Source organism: Sarcophilus harrisii, chromosome 3 (assembly GCF_902635505.1).
Source record: "Sarcophilus harrisii chromosome 3, mSarHar1.11, whole genome shotgun sequence".
NCBI lineage: Eukaryota > Metazoa > Chordata > Mammalia > Dasyuromorphia > Dasyuridae > Sarcophilus > Sarcophilus harrisii.
In genome coordinates, this window is record NC_045428.1 from 388,189,297 (window position 1) to 388,214,280 (window position 24,984).

Below are 24,984 nucleotides of genomic sequence, written 5' to 3' on the forward strand. Positions count from 1 at the left end.
TTTAGAAAAGACTAAAAATATATCCATCTCAGAAATTTACTTAGTCAAACAAGCAAATACTTAATCAGGGCCAAAAAAAGAGGAGGAGTGGTAGGAAGGACACTGACATATTAATATGAATTGCCACCTTTCAATCCTTCAAATGAAACTTAACCAAGGGCTTTTTTGTGAATTGGAAAAGTCCTCAATGATAATCTTTTGAGGGGGAAAAATAATTTACAAATAGTCTTCTTCAGAATAATACTTTGATATAGAAAGTGAAATCATTATTAAATGATTTAAAGAATTAGAGGAAATGTTGTAGCTTAAATAAACTAAATGGTTTGCCTATTTTCAAATATTATTTCATTGTTGGAGTCAGGATTCAAAACCATGTCTCTCCTGGTGAGCACACATCTAAAGTACTGTGTTAAGTTCTAGGCCCAGAATATTGATAAGGTCATTGATAAGCTGATGAGCATCCAGAAGAAGGCAACTAGCTGAGAATATTTAGCCTGGAAAAAGAAGACACCATTTGATATAATAAACAGTATTCAAGGACTTAAACTGACTGTCAGGTAGAAAAGGTATTACCCTTTGTTTTCTTTGGCCCTAAAAGGAAGAATAAGGAACAACTGTTGACAGTTAAAAGGCGATACATTTAAATTAGATATAAGGGAAAACACCATAATAGCTATTTATAGGTGAAATAGGTTGCCCCAGTGGTAATTGATTTCTCCTTATTAGAGATCTTTTAGGTAGAAGCTGAGTGACCATTTGTTTAGGATGTGATTGGGAGGAGTCCTTTTGCTCTGGAATGGTTTGGAGTAGATGGATGCTGACATCTCTTTCAACTATGAAAATTTTGGTTTTATTTCCTGACTTTCACTTTTCCTCTACACCAGGTTCCTTGTTTGGTTTTAAATCCATAATCTATCTGAAGGGATAAGATCACACTAATTGGAAGTATAGGAATGAGTGACTGTGTATAACAGTGTTTTATGGGAAAATAGATTCAGATGACCATTTAAGTTGCACACATTTATTCCTCTCTCATAAGCTCTAGGACACTCTTGAGACTCCTGTGTTGGGGTATGGGTACAACTGTCAATTAACAAGAAGGATTTGGGCAGTGGGGTGTGTATGTGTATGTGTGTGTGTGTCTGTCTGTCTTGGGGGGAAAGAGGGAGAGGGGGAAAGGGAGAGAAAGAGAAGGAGAGAGAGAGAGAAGGAAAAAGAGAGAGAGGGAAGGGAGGAGGAGGAAGCAGAAGAGGAGGGAGAGGGGGAAGGAGAGGGGCAAGAGAGGGGGGATGTTATGGTATTTTCTCATTGGAGCTTCTTATTGATGCGCCAATTTTCTTTGGTGTAATAATCCCAGGCAAAAGATCTAGAAATGGGATAGGACTGGAAGATATGACAAGGGGAAGGGAGGGGCAAGAATAATTAGGGAGGGTGGGAGACCCTGGAGTGAGGAATCTCATGGAAACTTTAAGGAAGGACTTATTATGGATTTAAAAAATCCTCCTCCTCTGTAACTGTTTCAGAAACATTTCTTGGTTCCCGTTATTTCCCCAATCATCCTATTTCTTTTCTTCTGTGGGCCACAGAGAACAAACTTGCTCCCTTCTTCTCAACTTCATCTAGTTTTCTTCAATAGGATTCCTCTCTTCCCACATTCATATAGGAAAAGAATATAATTTCATCAGCTTCTTCCCAAGCTACAGTTTCTGAAGCAGTCACATAGCTCTAACTACTATTTAGGATTTCTAAGGAACTCTTTAAAAATTGCTAGTGACACAGTGAAGAGAAACAGCAGTATAGAAGATGGAGTACTGGACAGAAAGGCCTGGGTTAAAACCTGTCTCTAGAGCTAGATAGCTTTGTGATCATGAGTAATATATTTTGCTTTTCTGATTTTCACACAAATCTTAGATTTAGAGACATATTGACATTAGCAATATATAGATGGAAGGTCTTATTATATAATAAGAATGATTCTGCCTGAAATAAGAAACACCTACTCACAGTACTTAGTCATGCCTTTATTAGAATACCAATATTTTAGGAAGAAGTTGAAGAAATTGGAGAGGAATGAGAGAAGAATAACAAAATTAACTATATAAACTGGGAAGGGGTGGAAAATATTAATAAGTACTTTAAAAAAAAGAAAGAAAAATTGGGGCTATTAAAGGGATAAGATCTGGGTTTTCAGTCCCAACTCAAACTTAATGTACTACTTTTGGGACTGTGAGCAAACTATTCACCTCCCTGAGTGTTTCCTTATTTGTCAAATGGAGATGGTTTAGTTATACCATCTCTTTCATAGAGTTTTATGAGGATATAAAATAGCAGAAATAGGATTTAATGATGTTTTTAAAAATTTGAAATATTGAAAATATGAAATAGAGATGAAATGCATTTATCTCTATAGACAATGGTACCAGAGGGAATATATTATCATGGCAGAAAAAAAGATTTAATTGAGTTATTTTGAAATAATGCTGAATGGCAAAAGGGCAGACTAAATGTGGGGAGGACCTTTATCATTAGAAATCTTTACGTAGAGAGTTGACTAATTTAATTATATGGAAATTGGTCACAGTTATGTTTTCAGGTACTGTTGATTCAGTGATTCTGCAATTCATGAGTAATATACTATCTTTTCCAAAAGACCTGGTTCAAATCTTCTTGCTAGAGGTATGGGTCAATAAGATGATGCAGTGGATAAAGCCATTCCCAGAGTCAGGAAGACCTGAGTTCAAATGCAACTTCAAATGATTACGAACTATATGGATCTGGGCAAGTTATTTGACCTCTACTTCAGTTCCATCAATGGTAAAATAGAGATAATGATAGCGCCTATCTCCTAGGGTTGTTGTGAAGATAAAAATGAAATGAGATTTGTAAACATTTAGCATAGTACAAGCACAATGTGAATCTTAGCTATTATTATTATTATTGACAGTTTAACTTTAACCTCTTTGAACCTCTCTTTCCTCATTTATAAATGGAAATAATGGTAATAACATATATAACATATATAATATATAATATACCTCTATAATATAATATTAAAATACCTATATAATAATAATACATTTCCAATGGTGGTATATTCAGTCATACAAGATTCTTTGTGACCCCATTCTGGGGGTTTCTTGGTAGATACTAGAGTGGTTTGCCATTTCTTATATTAGCCCTTTTTGTAGATAAGGAACTAAGACAAGCAGGCTTAAGTGAGTTACTCAAGCTCACATAGCTAGTAATTATATGAAGTCCTATTTGAACTCATGAAAATGAATCTTTCTGATTTCAAACCCATTACTCTAACCAATGCACTCCTAGCTGCCCACTGTAACTCCTTACCATCCATGTTTACCCAGTTAATATGACTCTGATCCATGTCTTGCCATAAATTTAAACCAGGAGACTATATCAACAAACTGGGGGCCTTCTTTATGTTATTATTAAAGTGGAACAGAAACTCCATCCATTGTCTGGCCCATCTTTCTTGCTCACACATTTCTTTGGTGTCAATTTTTGCATTATTTCTCCATAATTACCAATATTAATGAGTTGCAAACTTCTGACAACTACTTTATAAACTCTTTCTGTGATCCTTATTTTCAATTCTGGGGAGACTATAGCATTCCTTGACTTTCCCATTCATCACTACCTTAAGAATATTGATATTAAAAAAAATCACTCTGTATTTTTGAGAGAAGTTTGGAGTCACAAAAAGAAGTTAGAAATTTCCTAAAGACAATCCAATCACCTAAGAAGAAAAAAACTGCCAAATTTTGTTTCATGCCTTAAAAAGAAACAAGCTAAAATAAAAGAGAAAATTGATTTTGAGATGACAAAGTTATACTTTTCTTCATTTATAGTTAACTTGTTATCTTTCTTTCAGAACGCTGCAAATGTAAGCCAGTAAGAGCCACACAGAAGACCTATTTCCGGAACAATTATAACTATGGTAAGAGTAACTATAGATACAATTTAGGACTGATGGGGTTTTGGAAGTCAGGTAATTGATTATTATTTTGAATACTGGTTTTAAATTTATACAGAGTGAACTTTTCATATAAGTTCTGTTGTGAAGGATGTGTGATTATAAGAGAGTGAGAAACAAGAATTTAATTGTGAGCTATGGATGTCTTGTTCCTAATTGCATAAAGGTGAACAGCCCTAGACTTCAAAATAAAGAAAAATTAAATTTGTTAACTTCAGTCAGGGTTGTATCACATAGAAAATGCTGACATGTGTTGTTGAATTGAAAAGAAAGTCTGTATTTTTAAAAATTTAATATTCCTGGACTTTGTTACTATTTACTTATAATACATTTTAAAATTGTTCAGTAGGGGAAGAAATGAAATTTATGAGTAATCATTATTTTACATAACATACATAATATAAAGACAGTGTCTTTTTTTCATCTTGCTAATCCCAATGACTGACACAATTGTATATGCACATACATATTACATATATATGCTAATTGTGTCTTGACTTGAACCAAGATCTTCTTTATTCTAAGACCAATACTCTAACCACTATACCACACTGCTTCTCATCTTGGGTAGATCCTAATAAAGTGGTAATTGGTAAAATGTCAGAACTTAATCCTGTAGGTATTCTTGTCACCTTTTTGTTGTTGTTGTTTTTCTTAATCTTCTTCTTGATCTTCTTGTCCTTGTTCTTATTCTTGTTGTTTTTGTTGTTGTTTTTTGTTCTTGTTCTTCTCCTCTTCCTCCTTCTCCTCCTGCTCCTCTTTCTCTTCTTTTTCCTCCTCTTTCTCTTCTTTTTCCTCCTCCTCCTCTGCCTCCTTTTTCTTATGTCTTCTCCTTTTTGTCTTCTACTCCTCTCTTTCCTGCATTTCTTTCCCCTCCTCCTCATTCTCCTTTTCTTCTTCTACTTCTTTTTCTTGCAAATGAAGTTTATGAAGTACCAGTTGATATCTCTCAAGGGAACTGTTACTATTAAAGAGGTATCAAATTAAATAACTGCACATTATTGATTAGTTAATTGAATCAAATTTATTCTGTATTAAGATGTTTTACTGAGAAACTTTAGTGCCTCATTTTAGGTGGGAAAGGATATACATGCATTGATATACTAATTTTGTTTGTACATCCTGAAAATGTTATTAGAAAAATGGGTTAAGACTATTAATATGGGAATCTCTGTTAATGAAGTTATGTGGTTTTTCCTTATATTGAACATAAATCTTCATTGCAATGCCTTCCATCCATTATTCTCAGTTGTTTTTGCCGGGACCATGGAGAACAAATCTGATCCCTCTTGAACGTGGCCATGTTATCTCTTGTTCAGACTAAACTTCCCTAATTCTTTTAGTGGATCCTGATATTTCAAGAACTAGACAGACACCCTTCCTCATGCTGGCTGTTCTTAGAATTATCTTGGGAAATCTGACTTTTCTAAAATAAAATGCTGAGAACTGAACATAGTACTTTATATATTCTCACAAGTGCACAGTACAGTGTAACTCACTTCTTTTCTGGATCCTATATTTCTCATTGTATTAGATTGCACTAGGTTGGGTTTTTTTGTTTGTTTTGTTTTGGCTTGGCTTTTGGTTTTTCTCACAATAACACATTAAGCTTGCAGGTCTTTTAACTATTCTCCCTTCTGTACTTTTTGTAGCAAGTTTTTTGAATCAGAGTATAAGACTTTTACATTGATTGAGATAAGGGCTAGAATTGTAGTTTCATTAGTATAAGGGAACTTCCTGATGAAGAAGCTCTCTTCCTCAATGCAGGTCTTTGCAACTTATCCTTTAAGAGCTGATCAGAGCACTGAGAGCACAGCTAGATGGCATCAAAGTTCATAGAGTGCAAGCAACTGGAGTCAGGAAAACATCTTCCTGAGTTCAAATCTCACCTCAGATACTTTCTGTGTGACCCTGGCCAAATCACGTAACTCAGTCTGATTCATTTTCTTTCTTTGTAAAATAAGCTGGAGAAGGAAATGGCTAACCTTCCCAATATCTTTACCAAGAAAAGCCCAAATGGGTCATGAAAAGTTGGACACAACTGAACAATATGAGATGTCATGTTGACATGTCAAATGATGTCAGATCCTGGTTTTCCAAGATCTGTTCTTTGTCCATTATGCCATGCTGTCTCCCTTTACTTTGATAACCATTCGATTTTATCTTATTAGATTTAATCCAACACTTAGCCTCTTGAGAATTTTAGATTCTCACCTCAGTCACCCATCATTTTATCAGAATTAAGTAGCACTAGTTAGGTTAATCTTAGGTGAATCATCTTCTCTGCTTGAGGCCATGCATTACCAGAGGTCTGGCAATTATTTATGTTGACCACAAAAAAAATCAAAATGATAGTAATCTATATTTCTAAAGTACTTTAAGGTCTACCAATTTTTTGCACATGTTTGGAGGCATTTAATGTAAGTATTATCCTTCCTAATTTACAAAAAAGGAAAATTAGATTGAGAGAGTTTGTTTTGTTTAGGATATCACATAGCTACTAAATGTTAAAGCTGGGATAGGAACTCAGATTTCCTGATCTCATGTTTAGGTCATTTTTCACTATCATTCTTCTCTAACTATACAATGGGTTTCCTCACAAAGACTAATCACTAAGTATTAGAGAAGCTATGGTCTGCTTTAGTTGAAAAGGTGGATCCAGATTGAAGAAATTATGTTTCTTTTGAATAGTTTCTTCAGCGGGGTAACTTAATCACTTTTAATTATGGATATGTTGTTTGACTCCTTGTCTTTCTCAGTAATGAATGGACCTTAAAAGGTTGAAAGGAACAGTTTATCCAATCATCCAAACATACAAATGTTTATTTGAAATGCCTTTTATCTAGAAATTGAGTAGTAGTCTCAGAAAAGAGTCTCTCGGAGGATTTGAGCAGTTTGACTTTTGACAAAAATCCCACAAGAACTTTGTTTAAACTTGTTGCTGTGTAATGTGGGAAAATAGAATAAAGAAAAATCAGACCTTTAAAAAAATCACAGGATTTCACTCAGGACATTTTATACTACTATAAGATTAACCATTCATTTTTCCTAGCAAAAAGAAAAACAGTTTTGAAGTAGGTAGTATAAGTATCATTCCCATTTTACAGACGAGAAAAATGAAGCCTAAGAAGAATTAATTAATGAATGGGCCAAATGGGCTAAGATCACATAGTTAGTAAGAGTCGAAACCAGTTCCCATGGATAGTTCTCACTTCAAGATCAGACTTTTTTCCACTATATCTTGCAGACTCCAATATATTTATTTTTCAGGTCCAAATTTCTTTTCTTCTATCTTCCTCTTCCTCAATTCCCTAATTGGACACTAAGGAAAGTAGGGCAGTTTCTAGTTTATTATATAATAAAATGTTTTGTTTCAGCTTCATTCACATTGTTATTTTTCCCTGAGGCCTGTTCCTCATAGAACTCTGCCTTGTAACAAAGAAGTGACAGTTAAGGAAAAAACTATACAATATATGTTTGATTACGATGTAACAGGCCTCATCCACTTTTAATATACTACCATTTATCTACCAGAAAAGATGGAAATATATTTCTTTGAAGACAAAACTGATTCATTGATATTATTCTTTATTGAATATGTAAATAAAATTATTCATACATGGTTACACATTATATAATGTATAATTATTTTGTGTATACATATATTAAGGAATATGTTATATTATGAATATATTATATATAATATACATACATATGTAGTTCTCTTGCTTTTTGTTCAGTATATATTTATGCTTTCCCAAGTTTCTCTGAATCTTTCTTAAGATGTAACAATATTTTATAACATGAATATATCATTATTGTTTTGTCATTCTCCACATAATGAATACCCAACTTTCAGGTTTTTTTTTTTTTTCTTTTTTCACAAGTGTTGCTATGTCTAGAAATGACTCTGGGCTTATCTTACATGTCTTACGGTTGATAGAAAATTGTCTCCCTACTTTTTGATTCCTTTTGTTGTAGTTTAATTTTGTTTGCACAAAAGTTTCACTTTCTTACAATCAAAATTGTTTTGTCCTTTGTGATCTTATTTGTAACTTGTGATTGTTTATATTTTATGTATATATGACTGCACTTTTGAGGCAATTTGGGCATGATGTCCCTCTCAGGAGGGACAGAAATTAACAGTATTAATACTATGTTAATTAGACAAAATTTAGTATATAAAACTAGAGAAAGCAGCATAAAAATGCCTGACATAGAAGCCATTCAACAGGTAGAAAGTAAAATAATTTTTTTATTATTGTTCTTTTTGTAGCCAAAAAAAAAAAAAAAAAAAAAAACTAGACACAAAATAAGCACTCATCAGTTGGAGAATAGTCAAATAATTTGTGGAATATGGTTATAATGTAATATTAATATAATGGTAATAATGTAATATTATTAATGTAATGTAATTAATAATTAATAATATTATAATGTAAAATTACAAAGATTACAAAAATGACCAGTTTAGAGAAATTTGGGAACATTTATATGAACAGATGCAAAGTGAAAGGAGCAGAACACAAAGAAAAAAATATATTGTCATCACACTGATAAAAAAGAAAACAGCTATGAAGGGCTTTAGAATTCTAATCAAATTAATGACCAATACTATATCTCCCTGACAGAAAGATAGTAGATTGTGTTTAAGTGCAATTATTATTTCAGGCATAGCATGTTGATTTGTTTTCCTTAACTACTTTTTAACCATTTGTTTTTGCTTAACTACTTTGCAATAGAAGGCTAATTTTTTGTTGGTAAGAGGTATGAATAGTGATAGAGGTAAAAAATTAAGGAGCAAAAAAGGAACATTGAGAAAAATACATTAAGAAAATCAAAAAAGTTCAAAAGGAGGCATAAATATATGTGGCAATTTTTAAAATTTTTGGAATGTTTGTGTTTGTTGGTGATTAAATTTATCATAAAAAGTTTTTTAAAAATAAAAGACAGTGGATCTATTCACATGAGATATGCCCTCCTTCTCAGCAGGAGTTTGAAGGCTAATTTAAGGAGAAAATATAAGAAAGTATGTAGCAAAACAAAATTGGACAGGAGGAGATAGATGGGCCGTGAAGGCACATTTATCTGAAGAGTTGGTGAGTCAAAATTTGAAATGTCATAGATGATAATGATGATGATACAGAAATCAGTCAAGCCACATTTCTAATGCTAATAAATTTCTAATAAATAAATAAATTTCTAATAAATGTTATCATCATGTTCATTTTATCTGATCATCTGATGATTGATGTTCATCAGAGATCAAAGTCTCTGATTTTGTCTGATGGAATATGTATGTACTTTACTAGATATCTAGAAGGTTGTATGAGGCTGAGTCTTGTACATACTCCTATCCTAGTATGTGTCAAAAATAGGATTTGAATCTAGTTTTTCCTGACTCTAAATCTTTTCACCCCATCCATTATAACTTTATATACATTGGATTAATGATAAATGTAAATATGTATAGATGTATCTATCATCTATCTATAAACCCTTATAGAAAACAATAGAGTTTACACACACATTTTTTAATAAAATTTTTTTGGAGAAAATTATGTCATAGTATCTAATCTGGGACTGGGTTAGTCTGGCAATTTATAGCACATATGAACAGGAAGTGGATTAGGGTTGAAAACAATGAAGCATCAGGGTGTTAATTTAATTCAAAAAAGTTCCATCAAGGTATTTAAGGGCATGTGGTGATTGTGCTAGCAACTTTGGTGACTATAAAGAAAATAATGTACTTGCCCCCCAAAGGGCTTACAGTTGAATAGGAGAGTTAAAACAAGTGCATGCTTATTTGTGTAGCACCTACTCTATGTGCCTTGTACATATTCTGATAGGAAAAAAAAGCCAGAGATAGGAGGAATGAGATGAATTTAGGAACTAGTGAGCAATAGTTTGAAGGAACACATAGACAGTAGAAAATGGAGATAACAATTCTTATAGGATTTTATTTATTTTACATGATTTTTAAAGCTCTATCTAAATGTTTTGTTATTATTATATGCATTTATTGATATCATGAATGTATGCACTCTTTCGAATAGTACAGATGACAGCCAATCATGACATCTCATCTTGTGTGATTCTTGGCGATGTCTATCCCATTGATAGGAGGTCTATACAATATGCTATGTCTATGTGTGTGTCTATCCCATTGATAGGAGGTCTATACAATATGCTATGTCTATGTGTGTTGGGGTTAGGGTGGGGAGCTTCTGCTTCTCTTAATATTATGTGGATAGCAGTTTTGAGCACAGGGATTGTTTATAGGGCTCTCTTTTACTCTTACATATAGGATCATAGATTTAGAGCAAGAAAGGACCCTAGAGATCATCCTGCCCAATGATCTTTTTTTTTTTTTTTTTTATAGGTGAGGAACCTAAGTAGTAAAATGAAGAGTTGTAATATGAACCCAGGGTCACTGATTCTAAAACCAATACACTTTCTGTGGTACTGTTCTGTCTCTCCCATGACTTTCCCAGTTTCTCCTTAGATCATATATGCTACTTGTGATTTCTTTCATGCTACTTCTTATATGTAAATTATACTTGGTGTTAGAGGCTGCAGTCTAATTATACCCTTCATTATATCTTTCTCTTTGGTTCACCTGCAATTTTGATTCTTTGGGTATAATGGCATTCTATAATATATATCATACAGCTCACTCTGTCTATCTATCTATCTATCTATCTAGGTATTTATATCTTTATAACATTAATAAGGAAATAATGATGTTACAGTTAGAATTTTTTGGCAGTTGACTGCTTTGAAAGCACAAAATTAACCATAGAAAAATTTAGTTTATGGTATATGATGAGATGAGATTCATTTTACATATTTGTTGGACTAGATGGCTACATAGGGATCCTTCCAAATCTTAAATTCTGTGAGTACCAAAGCCAAAAGGCAAGTGCCAACTAAGTGCTATGTTTTGTTTTGTTTTAAGACTAGCACTTCCTATTTTACTCATGCTGGAAGTGCAAAGATTGCTAATGGGCTATTCCCACTCTGATTGGCTTGAGAATTTTGATTTGAACAGTTTTCCAGTCCAGGTTGGTTTGCTGCTGTGGCAGAGAACAGACCATATTAATGCCAAACTAAGTGTGGACATTTAATTGCTTGGCCCTCTGCAGTTCAAACTTCCAAGCTTAAGAGATCACCAGCCTCAACCTCACCAGTAGCAAAGACTACAGAGAAACACTACAATTCACATCATGTTTTTTGGAAGTGACTTTCAAGTTTAGTGTAATTTATTCTGTATCTCTTCTCATTGACTTAATATGGCTCAATGGACAGTAGCAGGAAGAGAATATAAATCCACAGAAATCAGCAAATAAGGAACCTGATTTGAATGTGTATTATATTATTTGGATTTCAAAATACTCTTTTTTTTTCTCCTCAGTTATTCGGGCAAAAGTGAAGGAAGTAAAGACTAAATGCCATGATGTCACTGTAGTAGTGGAAGTAAAGGAGATTTTGAAATCTTCTTTAGTGAATATCCCAAGGGATACGATCAATCTTTACACTAATTCGGGTTGCTTATGTCCTCCACTCAATGTTAATGAGGAATATCTCATCATGGGCTATGAAGATGAAGAACGCTCTAGGTACTTGTTGCTTATTACTTGAAATAATACATTTTGCTTCCTGACCATCCTCTTCTCTATATCCCATTCAATATCATAGTAATTCTGGTTTTCCTTGAAGAGTTCAATATTAGATGTCCCTCTATAATTTTACAAGAGTATAATGGAATATAAAGTTCTTTTCTTTCCCATTACTCCATAATAATTTTTATTGATTACAATGTGCCTATATATTTATATAGAATGTTAAAAAGTATATATAGATATGAATACACATGTACTTACAAATATAAAGACAAATATATTTATTTATATACATCTATATTGTTATATGTTGCTTCTCGCAAAATGCAGGTTGCTCTTGGTGGAAGGTTCAATAGCTGAGAAATGGAAGGATCGTCTTGGTAAAAAAGTTAAGGTAAGTATGTTTTATATCCTAAAAGCCATAATGGAAAATAAAGAAAAACTAGGCCTGTGCCATTTAAATAAGCCAAGTGCCCTTTTGCCATGTTTCAATCTAGAAAGTATTAAAACCTAAAGTACATGTGCAAAAAAAAAAAAAAGTCTGTCTTTTGACATTTAAGTTCATCAATTTAGCAAATTGCCTGATTCATTTACGTATCTGAAAGATGAATGAATCCCGTAGAACTTTGTTCTAATAAATTCCAGGGGCTGATAAATTTTAAAAGTGGGACAGAATGATCTTTTCCAATGAAAGATTTCATTTTTCTTCTTGCTGTACTAACATAGTTAAATTTATCAGGTCTGTTTAAAGGAAAAGAATGTGGGGGTAGGAAGTCATGTTCATAATAGGGCAAAGAAATTGAAAAAGGGTATGGAAACTGGACCAATTACAATATATTCTCTCCCTTCCACAAGTTTGAAGGCTTGGGAAACATTTACTGTTTAAGTTAAATAACCCTTGGACAGTTTATCTTGTACATCTGGCACTTGACATAGCAGACAAGTCTGTGTTTTTAATGACCTTAAAAAAATGCAAAGGCCATATTTTGCATGAGTCCCTATTCCCATCCCCACCCTCAGACCCAACCCCCCTATCCCTCACTTTCTTCCTTACTGTTTCCCAGTATATTTGTTGAAAGCAAGGTTGATTTCAAGTTCAGGCAGGCAGGGCTTGCTATAATCAACTCTCTTCACTAATTTTGGCATTCATGAATAGAAAAGCACTCTTCTTCAACCATGTTGGGATTCTTATTGTCTCTGTTTTCTGCTTGCTGATGCAGAACAAGAATTTGTCCTAAATTCCTGTGCTCATTTGAAGAACTTTCATTACTCCCCTGACTTAGGGCAACTAATAGTGTTTGCTGCTCCTCATGTCAAAATAACATGGTCATAAATTATCATTTGAAAATCCAAGATACACCACCCTCTGCTTCTGTTCCCTTCCAAGGAATATAATGTCATTTCCATCATAATTCAGAGGGAATTTACAGAAGTATTTCTGTAAGAAACAAAGACAGCTTATTATCTATAAATGGGTTCACAAAAGATAAAACAAAATTAACTAAAAAGGCCCCTGGACAATTCAGGTCTGTGTTTTTGGAGCAATGGAAATAGAGGTGGGGAGAATTGAGTAATTGAAGTTCTTACCTCAGTTTTCTAGTTCAATTTGTGTATATTTAGACAAAGCTTTATGTGTTTCATGGTGAATGTCAGTCAGACTTCATTATATAGAAAAGTGCTTATTTTCAGATATGCTAATTTTTCACCTCAGCTGCTATTCCAGGAGTTAAATAAGACATTTTTTGGTAGTTTCTCAACTTAGAAATTATCAGACCTATATCATAACAGGTTGCTGAAATAAAAATGATTTGGGTGATAAAACTTTTTTAAATATAAAAAAGCAACCAAGAAAATTAAAGGCTCCTACTCTTCTCTTTAATAAGATTGAATAGATGTCAACAAAGTAGGAGGAGCTGCTTTACTATAGGGTAATTCAGCAATGGAAGTAGACTTTTCAATTTCTTCTACTATCTGTCACAAAGTCAATTATGTTATAGTAACAAATGTTAGGATGCTTGATGCTTTAAATAGTCAAAATTTTCTGCTTACTTGCTAAAACATTAGCATTTACACAATAGATTTGTATTCTTTATTTTTAAGTGTCCTCCAAATTACAGACTTAAAAGGAATATAAATTCCTATCCTGAATATCTTACAAGAAAGAATCCTGAATCTTTTGAGAGGATACTCAAGAATTATGCAGATGAATATTTTTTTCATTTCTTAGAAATTTATTTCTCCCTTCTCCAGGCAATATTAGGATTTACTGAAATAATGTTTTGAAAGCAAAAATATTACCATGTCATTCAAGAACATTTTGTCTCTGTGATAAAAAAACAAAGTATTCACTTGGTATTAACCTGAGTAATAGCCTTATGCCAGTGTTCTTTTTCAGACTTATGGCACATTATTTTCCTAAATTGTCTTCCAGTTAAACCAATTTGCTTTTCCTTAAATTTTTTATTGCATCTTCCCCCCTTCCTGTCTTTTGATAAACTATTTGTGATTAACTCCCTCTTCACTGCTAATGCTAAGGAACACTAGTTTCTTCAATGCTAAACTCATGCTTGTCTTTCATTTTCCTCCCTATTTTAAAAGCCTGGGAAACTCCCTTAAATTTTTAGAGGAATCATTTCAAAAAACATTTGTGAAAAGAGCACGTTAGTGACGCAAAGATAAGACACAATTTCTGTCCAAGGATCCTACAGTCTATGGGATGTGACATGATCCTCAATATCTATACCACTATGTGTGTATGTATAGGTATGCATGTTTTGATGTATGTGTATATATACATACACATGCATATACATATGTATGGTACATAGAAGTAGTACAGAGTTCTTCATAAGCCTTAAGGTCAACTTGGGTCTAAAACTTAGGTCATTTCATATGGAAAGCCTTTCCTGCTCGTCTTAGTCATCGGTACTCTCTCATTCTCTGGGCTTTTTCACTGGCTGTCCTGCATACTTCAAACTTTTTTCCTCCTCCTCTCATCTCCTGGCTTTCTTCAAATCCAGCTAAAATTTTTACCTTTTCTGATCTCCCTTTTAGTAGTTTCTTAATATTGATTATTCCTAATTTATCTGGTATAGATATCTTGTTTTCATATAGTCGTTTTCATGTTATTTCCCCCATTGAGATGAGTTTCTTGAAGACAAAGATTATCTTTTTGCTTTTCACTATATTCCAAGTATTCACATAAGTAGGCATTTCATAAATGCTTATTGACTGTCTCTGTTTATTGAATGTTTAAATGTCTTATTCTTTTCAAACATTCATAAATGCCTACCATATGCTAAGTAGTGTATTAGATCTTGTGGGTTCAAAGACCAAAAAAAAAAAAAAAAGGAAATATTTCCTGCCCTCAAGCAACTTGTGCTATATCCCCTCTGAGAATACAATGTTGACTCCTTGAGGAGAAAGGGACTATTTTTTGTTCTAACCCCAGTATCTAAAATGGTGATTTGCACTTAATGAATGCTTATTGAATAACATTGTTTCTATGGATTGGCATTTCACTTTTGAAGAATTTCTTAATTTCTAGGAAAACTGAGAAATCATAACTTAAAAAAATTATTTCTGTGGAGGTACTGAACATTTTATGGCTTAAATTCCACAGCGTTGGGATCTGAAGCTCCGTCACATTGGGTTAAGCAAAACTGAATCTGGTCCAAGTGATTCTACACAGAAGTCTGGCAGGAACAATAACCAGCGGCAACCACGCAATTGAATGTGAAATGAGAAACGTGAAAACCAATGGACTCCCTTGTAAGACTTGCATTGTTGGAGCAGCAAAGAAAAAATTGCACTATTGCACGTTATACTCGATTGTTTACTACAAAATCAAATTGTAACTGATATTAGTCTTATTTCCCTTCTGTTTTCTGCCTTTTTTTTTTTTTTTTTTGGTCTGGGTATAAAATGTTAAAAAAATATAAATATATATATATATATATTATATTTCACTAATTATGGAGAAAACATCCCCATGAGCTGAAAAACTAATTCTAGAATATTTTACTACAGTTGATAACAATCAGGTTGGGGTATCTGGATTTGCCAATGCCATTTTAAAGATGTAGAGATGTTTGCCACATACAGAGGGATGGGATCTGGTGTAAAATAGACTCTAACAGACCAACGGCAATCTCTTTTTTAATCATTTTTATCCTTTGTCATATCAGGAAAAATTTAGTTTTTAAACTATATATAAAACAACAGTTGGATAACAAATGATTGTGTAGACTGGGTAGTGAAGCCTAGAGGAAAACTATAAGAAAATATGAAAGAAGAATTATTCTCAAGACTAGTGAGAAGCAAAATAAATAGCTGTAGAATCTGAGGAAAAAATATTTGTTCTGATGGAAAAGCACAATTTAACTGGTAGCTGTTGATGTTAACAGTAGCATTTCCCTTTTGGCAATAGAGTTGACTAATTAACATTAGGGAATAAATTATAACCAGACATCTGTTGTTATCAGTGTAACTCTGTTTAATTTGTTTCCTTTTGAATTAAACCACTGGTTTGTCTTTTTTCCCCCCTTTCTGAAATATAACCCTGATTTACTGTCTCAATCAGAACAAAAATAGAAAGATATATGGATGTATATACATCCAGGTGTTATTTTTAAGTGGCTTGATCCTTCTGAGAAATGTTAGTTAACTCCCCAAAGTGCTAAGATAATTTAGAGTATTCTTAGTTTTCTGATAGCCCCAATCACCTTGCCCTAGTTCTGTTTTTGGTTTCTGAATCTGTCAGGCTAACAGCTGGCTGCATCTGTTTGAGAATTTCTTGACTATCATTGCAGCTTTGTTTCCATCTGGGTAGGAACATCACTTCCTTTGTGCTGATCTTTGGGGTTTTGTAGTTAGAGTTGTGTGTGTGTATGTGGTGTGTGTGTGTGTGTGTGTATATGTAGCATGTGATATGTTGCAGATGACTGAATTATCAGACCTGTCTCTTGGTGCCGGTCTGCACTTTACCATTTGGATGTTGTGGGGGGGTGTTCTTATGTCTATTTCTACATAAATAGCCATGTTTAATGCTCAGTAAATGTCTAATAAAAGGGATTATAGTTATCTAGACAGAGGATATTCTGAGTTTTGATCCTAATACATATTTCATTACCTATGGTGCATTTTGATCTCTAAGGTATACTTTGAAAAGTAATGCCTTCACTTCCTTCTTCAAATAGAATTTTTTAGAGCCTATGTCAGTCATTTGAAGTCCATTGATTTTCCTCTATTGACATATCATATTATTAGTAGAAAACCCAACTTTTGAGTTATGGCATATGGAAAATAAAACACTTATGATGCAAACTGGCATTGTGTTTCCTTTTATAAGCTCAATACCCTAGGAGAGGGATATACATACAGATTTCCCACATCCCAAAATAGAGTGTGAACAATAAAAGATTGATAATTATCTTTATCTTATTCTCCCTCATGATTTTAGAGGGCAAGAACAGAATGGAAGTTCAGGAGAGTCTACCTTCAAGCATTTGAAAAGCTGTCCTATGGAAAAGGGATTAAAGGGATTTTGTCAAGCACTAGAGGGAATTACCAGGTGCAATGGATAAACACTCCAAAGAGGCAATCTTGGATGTGATGACAAGAAAGGCATTTCAATAATTAACACTGCTGTCTGATAATGGAAAAAAGGAGTGTACTGTCCCTCCCCTACCCAACCACAGGAGGACTACAAGCTGGATCACCATTTGTCAGTTTGTAGTGGGGATTCATTTTGGAGTATTAAATGAACTAAAAGGTCATTGACAGACCTTCTAAATCTGAAATTCTGTGATTTTCCTACTTTCACTGAGAAATTTTGAAGAGAATTATAGCAATTTTGGTGCTTGAGACAAACACATAAAGGCTAACAGCATGGCATGCACCATTTAAATTTCTGCCCTAAAACTAAGCACTTCTCATCTTATTCTAGTTATGACTCTGATCTCTAAGTGAGATTAATAGAATACCTGGTGGCTGTCACTACCAGAACATGTGTTCTTGTTTGTTTGGTTTTTTTTTGGGGGGGAGGGGGGGTGGAGAAGGGAGGATGGTTACCATTTGCATCTTTGTTCCCACCCGGATAAGGTAAGAACACTATTTCCTACATTCTGATTTTGGGGACACAGGAATATCATTTTAGTTTGTCATAGGAGAGTTAGGGAATAAAAGATTTTAATCTTTCCTGGACTATATCCTTATGTGCAACTTTGATCAGAGGAATATGCTATCATGGTATTTTTTACACAATATTTATTTTTCAACTATTTCCCTTCCCTTCTGCCTGACCCATAGGGATAAGAAAGGAAACTAGGGGTGTTAGAGCTAAAGGAACTGGTTCCCCAATATATGCAATGTGGTCCTATCTTCCTACAGAAGATACTGAGCAACTTTGTCATGAAATATTATTGACACATTTTAGTGGATTTCCTGGTCACATGGTTCCAAACAATTCTTTTACAATTAAATTCCTGAAGTAAAGATTACACTTATTTTAAATTTCTAAGGGCTTAATATAATTTATGCTCAATAAATATGAAATAATATACTTACAGTGAGTTATATTCCTGAAATTCATTTTGGTAGAATTCAACAATCTAAGAAAACATTATTCTTTGGTGGATGGCCAGGAGAAGCAGTTTTCTGTTCATCTCTTTAAGAGTCAGCTTTCAGGTTATTGAAAGTATGAATGAATTCATAAATGTAAAATAGTATACATAAATTAAAAGATGTTGACTGCTGAGTAATTCAATTTGCATAGTTGGAATAATTTTGACTTTTAAGTCATTTGTATTGAAACTTTTATTAGATGTTATTATTACTAGATGATGATTGCAATTTCAACCACCAAAGTAAAAAAAAAATTATTCCTCTTATACATTTAATAACTGATGTTTATATGATGATAGCATCCCAATATGGAAACTCCATTTATCTTTGCAGAGCAAGTTGATAAAAATTAGTATGTTTTCAATATCATATGTTGATTGTTGCTTGTCTTTCTAACTCTAAACCCACTTTCAGCTGTCTAACATAATGCTATTTTGTGGTAAATTTGTAAGTTCTGGGCACCATGTCTTAAGAACTAAGTCCTGGGAGAAAAATAAACTGGAAAACATCCAGAGGAGTACAAGTATGATGGTGGAAAATCCTCAAGTACATGCTATATTAAGATGGATGGAAGATTAAAATGAGAGTATCTAGCTTTCATAAGAGAAGACTGGAGTGAAACAGGGTAGCTGCCATTATGTATTTGAAAAATAATCTATGGAAAAGGAATTAGACTTGTTAGGTTTGACTGAAGTGGGAAGATCTAGGAACAATGTATAGACATTACAAAGAGAAATTTAAGCCTAATTTAAAGAAAAACATCTTATCAGGTCGCGCTATCCCAAAATGAAAACATTTCCTTTCAGTGAAAGACTTCAAGCAAAAGTTGTATGATCACAAGTCAGGTATGATTGTAGAGAAAATTTTTATTTAATAAGGCTTGCACTACATTCAATTCCTATATTCTATGATTTTGTAACACCCCCCCCCCCTTAGTTTCTACCAGTCACTAAATGTAATTAATTTGCTTTTATGTTTATAAAGTAGTGATTTGGGAACTTACAAAACTAAACAATTTTTTAGAAAGCAGTTACATTTACCTTAAGTGTTTTAAAATTTCTAGACATATATGCCAAAACACTAACAATATGAATATGAATAACATGAAAAATCTGGTAAAAATTAAGATAATGACTAACTTGGACTAAGCTTTATTCATGGATGTTGTTAGTAGTATACTATGGCGCACACACACACATTGTCATTTGATTCAGTGCCATATATTGTATAGAATTTAAAAAAAAACATGCTTTTTTCACATCTGCTATATATTATTTAATTGGATAGATTGAAAGCCACAATCTTTGTGAGTAAATAGCAGTTTATCATTACTCACAAGGGAATACTACATATTGTTATGTATCGATATGAAAAATGACTAAGACTTTAGAATTGGTGTTCATTTTAATGGTTGCTTTTAGTATTTATTTTATACATATGAAATATGTACCTAGATATTCAGAAACTTATGATAGCAAAGGGATAAAAACAATGATGGCAGGATAGGAGTTTCAGAAGATCTACCATATTTAATATTTTAATGAAATGTGGTCCCTAATTTCATAAACATTTTAAAAATTGGCAAGTTTAATTTTGCCTAGGTAACTTTCCTGTTGTTAATAGGGACAAAACATTTTCAAGTCATGTGATAAGCAAAAAGGAACATTAGATATTTTCTGTAATCCTTATGACCTGTCAAAACTGTCCAAAACAGAAATTATATACCAAAAATACTCAAGTTGTTTCCATGGTCTAGGAAACCAGAAAGTTAAAAAGAACAACATAAACTGATGCCTACCTTGAGCTCATGCAGCACCCTTTTACCCCTTGTCCACTATGCTGTCAGCATCACTACTACACTAACAGACTCATAGACTCTACTGATGGGCTTGCAATAAATCCAGTTCCACTTTATGGTGTTCCCTCTTTCTTTCCAGTGTAGTGGAGCTATAGTTTCAGGTTGCAGAAGTTTGTTGGGACTTTGGTCCCTAACCCTATGTTACAGGTCTGTGCTATAGAACTCTTCAAGAATGCTGAGAAACAAAGGGAAAAGGGCAAGATGCATAGCTATGCTTGAAATAATCCTGCTCCTCACATACTTCTCCAAGAACCTCCGAGACCCAAAGGGCAAACAATAGAAATCAGACTGTACTGGCACTGCTATAACAATGTTTTGAATTGCTGGGCCAGAGAATTAAGCTATAGAGGGAATGACAGGATACTATACATATGCCTTGGGGCAGAAATGGGGAGAGAAAGGGAGAGAATCAGAAATGATCAATAGGGGAAAATAAGTGGGGAAAGACTAACATTATCAAAGATCTAAGAAAGAATAAAATTCAAAACTCTCAAGAATAAACAGATAAATCAACAGGAAAAATACTTTTTCCCTTAATAGAATTTTATTTTTCTTAATTTCATGTAAATATAATTTTCAACATTCATATTTGTAAGATTTTGAATTCCAAATTTTTTCCCTCTCTTTTCTTTCCTCTTCCTTTATGAGCAATCTGATAAAAATTACATATGTATAATGATTTTAAACATATTTTTATGTTAATCATGTTGTGAAAGAAAAATCAAAACAAAAAAGGGAAAACCTATGAGAAAAAAACAAACAAAAAAGACAAAATAGTATTCTTTGATCCACCTTCACTCTCCATAGTTCTTTCTTTGGATGCAAATGGCATTTTCCATTTCGAAATTTATTGGAATTGATTTGGATCATTGTATTACTGAAAAGAGCTAAAATTGTCATAGTAGGTCATCATACAATCTTGCTATTACTGTGTACAGTGTTCTACTGGCTCTGCTCACTTCACTCTATATCACTTCATGTAAGTCTTTCCAGGATTTTTCTGAAATCAGCCTGCTCATCATTTCTCAAAGAACCATAGGATTCTATGATATTCAAATACCACAAGTTATTCAGGCATTCTCCAATTGATGGATATTCATTCAATTTTTAATTCCTTGCTCTCATGAAAAGAACTGCCACATACATTATAGAATATGTATGTTCTTTTCCCTTTTCTATAATCTCTCTTTGGGATATAGACCCAGTGCCACAACTGCTTGATCAAAGGGTATGCAGTTTTATAATTCTTTGGACATAGTTCCAAATTGCTCTGTGAATGATTGGATCAGTTCATAACTCCACCAACAATGCACCAGTGTCTTAGTTTACCCACATGCCCGCTAACATTTATCACTATCTTTTCCTGTCATCTTAGCTAATCTTATAGGTTGAGATGGTACTTCAAAATTGTTTTAATTTGTATTTCTCTGATCAATAGTGATTTATAACATTTTTATATGACTATAGTTGGCTTTAATTTCTTTAATATGAAAATTGTCCAACAAGAAAAATGTTAACAGCAGAAGAAATAAGGCCTCCAGATGTAGTAGTAAATTAGTTCAAACATCCATGAAAAAAATACTACCAAAAAAAGGAAAATGGTCCAAAATTTGATGAGACAGAGGATGCTGGAATTTGAGGAATACACAGAGCCTCAATAGCTTGAGTGGTTTAAAAGAGAAATGAGAATTATTAGAGCAGAATTTATTACCTATACAGCAAAAATAATGAACAAAATAGAAAAACTGGAATTTTCAATACCCCATCACTAAACAAAAAAAAAAAGTTAATGCAAATAGAAATGCAAATAGAGAGAAATGAAGGATAATCTAGAGAAAGAAAAAGAACCATCAATAACATTAAAAGAAAATAAGATAAGTAGCTAAATAAAACAAAAATACTGATTTTTGAAGATTGATCTATAGAGACAACCTAAGAATCATAGATCTCTCCTGAGAATATGAGTAAAAAAAACCTGGAATATCATAATGAAAAAAATATTAAAAATAATATCATAATGAAAAATATCCAGAAAAATATTTCTGGATAGAAGTTCTGCCCAGAACTTCTAAACAAAGAAAATTAAATACCAATAGAAAGAGTGTATAAATTGCCTTCAGAAAAAAAAAAACAAACAAGGCAACAAATTCCAAGACACATAGTTGTTAATTTAACAATTCAATTTAGATAGTTTCAACAAGTAATCAGGAGAAAGACTTTCATATACAAGAAAAGGAAATTTGAATTATATATTTTTTCACGCAGTAGGAAATTCAGGCGGGAACAGAATAATGTCTTCAGAAGAAAAATGAAACTTGGGATACATTCCAGGATGACCTACCCTGCAAAGATGAGCTTAACCATAAGTGAAAAAATATGTGCATTCAATGATAAAAGGTATTAGAAACATTTTTGTAGGGGTATATTAATGTATTTTCTAAGGACAGTAACAGAATGGGATTAAAGAGACCAGTAAAAGAATTCTTTCTAAATGTAAAAAAAGAGACAGAGATGAAAGCAGAACTCAGGTGGAGGTAACAGTGGAGAAGCAGTTCTGGAGCATTATGGATAGAATTTGTGGTATCTTGCCTACAGGTGAATCAATGTGTATGGTTTGGTTTTTTTGAGGAAATTTCTTAGAAAATTGAAAAGCAAATGAAAGAGTCGCAGGAGAGAAAGGGAGGAGGAAGGTGCAGGGGATTGTATAATGTGTTCAGGTCAAATCAAGGCCTAGCAACAAAAAGAAAGTGATTTCAATTAGAAGAGCCTTTACAGGAGTAAGGAGAAATGGGGAAGGACGGAAAAGGAGGAGTGGGAGGAGAGAGGCCTTACTTTGATGGTTAGTGGAAGTTCCACAGATGAATGTTTCTATAGGTGAAGAGAGATATTCTGTGAGGGAAGGGATGCAGATCTTGTGCTGGTTATTATCTGAAGGATTTAGTGCTTGAAAATATCATTTATTCTACCTCATGAGGCTTCAACCCTGGGGGCAACTGGTATCTGTGGGATGTAGAGAGAAGAGACTCATGGAAGAGATTTTGAAGTAAATGGAGAAAAAAGATAACAAGAAGGAGAGCATAAATCAGTAGTGGGCAACATAACCAAGGGCATGGTGGTAGAAGATTGTACAAGGGTTCAGTGTTTTTTTTGGTCTCCTGCAAGAATTGCCCCTGTTCTGGGAGTGAAGTATAATGGAAACAGGGAAAAAAGCAAGCTCTACAAGAGAGTCACAGAAACCACCTAGAAGGAAGAACTAAGAATGTATGCCTTAGAAGTTTTGATTACATGAGAAATATAGGTAATAAAGAGGAATTAGGTAATTATAGGGATCATGAATTGAAGAATAAATGTTTAGAGTAGATAGAAAGAGAAGATGGATAATGAAGCAGGTGACAAAAATTATTTCTGGATAGAGTCACAAGGGAAAAAACCCTAATGAACAGGGAGGATAAGGAAGGAAAATCTAGTTTATTAACAGAATAAAAAAAGAGAGAAGAAAATAATTCATAATTGAAACTTCAAGGGATGATAAATAAAAGGAAGAATTGGTGTGAAGGGAAAAGATCCAATAAAAATGACTACCTTAAAAAAAATTAAGCTAACATAAGTGAAGAGACCATAGTATTGTATTTATAGTAGAAGAGGGGAAAAAATCATAACTTGAAAAAAATGCATATTAGAGACAAATGGAAGAAAATATAAACTTAAATTTTATAACATTAAATTAAATTTAGTCCATTTGGAATGGACTAAAAAAATTAATGAAATGAAGAAGAGAGACAAAGTGGATATGAAAAAAAATAGTATGGGAGAATTCAATATCTCAGTTTTGGATGAGTCTAACAGGAAGATAGGGTGACTAGAAGTACAATTGATAATAGTACTAGACCTGAAGTCAAAAAGACTCATCTTTATAAGTCCAAATCCAGCCTTGGACACTAGCTATATGCTTCTTGGCAAATCACTTGATTCTATTTCCCTTAGTTTCCTCATTTGTATAATGACCTTGAGGAAAATATGGTAAATTACTCCAATATCTTTGCTAAGAAAATTCAAGTGGAATCACAAAGAGTCAGATATATCTGTAATGATCTAACAAACAAGTCAAACAAAAAGGAAAATATGGAAGTAAACAAATTTCTCAAGAAATAAGAGCTAAAAGATTTAAACCATCTTCTGGAAGGGGAAGAGGAGGAAGAAAAGAAGGAAGAGGATCCACTTTGAGGGGTGGAGCCAAGATGGGAGAGTAAAACCAGGGAAGCTGTTCCAACTCTCCCGGCTTAGCTCAAAAAACACATGAAATCAAGCCTTTGAACAGAGTCTAACAGAATGAAACAACTTTCTAGCTCAAGATAGACTGGAAAAACTTCAAGAAAGGTCAGTCTCACTGGGGTGAAAAGGGTGTTTAGCCCAGCTCAAATTAACTGTGGGAAAGCTGGTGAGAGAGCCTTAATCACAACAAATGAGCAACTAAAACTCTTTGTCCTAACTCAGTAGAAGAGCAAATCAGTGGGATACCTTCCAGTTCGAGGTCAGAAGGCAAACTCTGGGAAACCAGTCTGTTTCTTGAAAAGAGAAGGCAAAGCTAACTCCTGCAAACACAAGGGGCCCTTATGCTCAAAGCTAAGGCTCAGAGCTTTGCAGGAAGCTTGGAATAGTGCCTGCTTTACTCTAAGAGCAGAGCTTAACCATAAAAGTAAAAAACAAAGGAAATACCAAAAGAAAAGGAAAAAAATGATAAAGAAGCCAAAAAGAACCTTGACCACAGAAAGCTACTTTGGGGCAGACCAAAGCACCAAATCAGATAGGGACAAAATGTCCACAGAAGAAATCTTAAAGAGTGATAGGAATTGGTCTCAGGCCCAAAGAGACTTCTCAGAAGTAGTCAT

The 24,984-nt window shown here is 33.5% G+C and overlaps 1 protein-coding gene across 1 annotated transcript in view; it reads left to right on the plus strand.

Annotated features, from left to right (window-relative positions):
* Positions 1-16,944, plus strand: part of FRZB (frizzled related protein) — a 53,280-nt gene extending 36,336 nt beyond the window's left edge. The window contains exons 3-6 of the mRNA XM_003764027.3: positions 3,890-3,955; positions 11,406-11,610; positions 11,944-12,007; positions 15,236-16,944. Of these exons, the coding sequence (XP_003764075.1) occupies positions 3,890-3,955; positions 11,406-11,610; positions 11,944-12,007; positions 15,236-15,346 (446 nt within the window). The 3' untranslated portion in view covers positions 15,347-16,944. The remainder of the gene's footprint in view (positions 1-3,889; positions 3,956-11,405; positions 11,611-11,943; positions 12,008-15,235) is intronic.
* The last annotated feature ends 8,040 nt before the right edge of the window (positions 16,945-24,984 follow it).